General features: G+C 38.6%; 1 gene segment (V, D, J or C); it reads left to right on the top strand.

Moving 5' to 3' along the window:
- Positions 1-856: 856 nt before the first annotated feature.
- On the top strand, positions 857-1344 carry LOC115825763 (Ig kappa chain V region 3381-like). The segment is given in 2 exon segments: positions 857-905; positions 1025-1344. Coding segments are annotated over 2 exon segments (369 nt in total).
- The last annotated feature ends 450 nt before the right edge of the window (positions 1345-1794 follow it).

Raw genomic sequence — 1794 nt, 5'->3', positions numbered from 1 at the left:
GGGGCGGAGACAGACGGAGATCAGGCACACAAAGACATGACAAACTAAAAGTCCAAACTGAGGTGCAGGCTGTGACAAGTACATTTTAATCTTGTCGGTTAATCATTAATGGTCGGTTATTGAGCATCGGTTATTGGTCAGAAAAAAACAAAATCAAAATGAGTATCCCTATTTAATACTAAATAAACAAATAATAAACAAAAGCTCTCTATAAACCTTAAGATGGCATTTAATCCTTTTAAGTATTAATGAACAACTTCAGGTGAACATGAATACTGTCTATTTGGAGATTTTAGTGTCCTTCTTCTCAATCACAAACTCTGGCCTGTCATCCACACTTCTGGTGACATTTTTAATTTTACATGATGGGTAACTTTATACATCATCCTGAAGACTCTTGCAAATCATCTCGCAAAGTTTGCGCATGTGCTGCATCAATTAGTGAAGGTTCTCTGTCTGAGAGTAGAGCATATTCTCAGTTCAGTCTTGACAACAGAACTGAATCTAAACCTTTGTAATCTCACAGGTTTTAGTGTCCAGTTAACTTCAGAAAATCTTTACATAAAATAACCCAGTAACATTCATGAGTATCACAATTCCCTTTTTTGACACTAGATGTCAGTAGACAACACAATATGGACATAATACTCTGGTCTAATGAAGTGTAGAATGGTTCCACATGTGTGAACAAATGAGTGCAGGGTGTCTGCTGTACTCAGGAAGATCATTTCCATAGAGAGAGGACACTTTGCATTGGCAGCACATGCTTGAGTGCTCTGGGAGTGTTTATAGCCCTGTGAGTTTAAGACTTGATGACTGAGAGCTGCCTGCCCCAGTAACTTAACCCACAGCAAGCATGACTTTCATCACCATCTTCATCTGGACGCTTTTGTGTTGTGTCAAAGGTAAAAAAAAAAATTGTTTCATTTCTGTTGAATTCAAAGTCTTTTCTACACATGTACTTCACATGTTTATTTATTTAATGCCTGAGTAATGTGGATTTTTTCCTCATTTATTATTTCAGAGTCCAGAGGTCAGGTGACTGTGACTCAGACTCCTGTAGTGAAATCTGCTCTTCCAGGAGACACAGTCACTATCAACTGTAAAACCAGCTCTGAAGCTGATGATGCTCTATCCTGGTACCAACACAAACCTGGAGAGGCTCCTAAACTCCTGATTTATAATGCAGACATATTAGAGTCTGGAGTTCCAGATCGTTTCAGTGGCAGTGGATCTGATACTGACTTCACTCTGACCATCAGTAACATCCAGACTGAAGATGCAGGAGATTATTACTGTCAGAGTTACCACTACATCAATAGCAAAGATGTGTTCACACAGTGATATAGAGCCGTACAATAACTTCCCTCAGTCAGACTGCACAGAGACTGCACTGCTGCAGCTGGGACCTACTGCAGGTGCTGAGGGGGAGGATGTGATACAGCACAATCACACACTCTGTGGAGGAGAGAAAAACCACACTACACTAACTCTCAAATCAAAATAAACATTGTACATTCAGAGACATTTAGAATAAAAAAAAATGATGCAGTAATATTAAACTGAAAACATTTAGAAAGACCACAGAAGTAAGACAGTTCCTCAGAACGTCTCTGAATGGTGAGATCTTGTTCCCATTTTCTCAAATTCCATCAGACAAGACTGAGGCTCTAATAATCCCCTAATAGAATTAACACATAGATTTACATTGAAATTTTTGTGGCTGACGTTATGGACACTGTTTTTTCACTGACTTTTGAAAAATTTGTAATAATCTTAGAAAGAGTGAGATGG

This window comes from Chanos chanos, chromosome 12 (assembly GCF_902362185.1).
Source record: "Chanos chanos chromosome 12, fChaCha1.1, whole genome shotgun sequence".
Lineage (NCBI taxonomy): Eukaryota > Metazoa > Chordata > Actinopteri > Gonorynchiformes > Chanidae > Chanos > Chanos chanos.
Note: the sequence above shows the minus strand (reverse complement) of the source record. Positions and strands in the feature narration are given on the sequence as shown.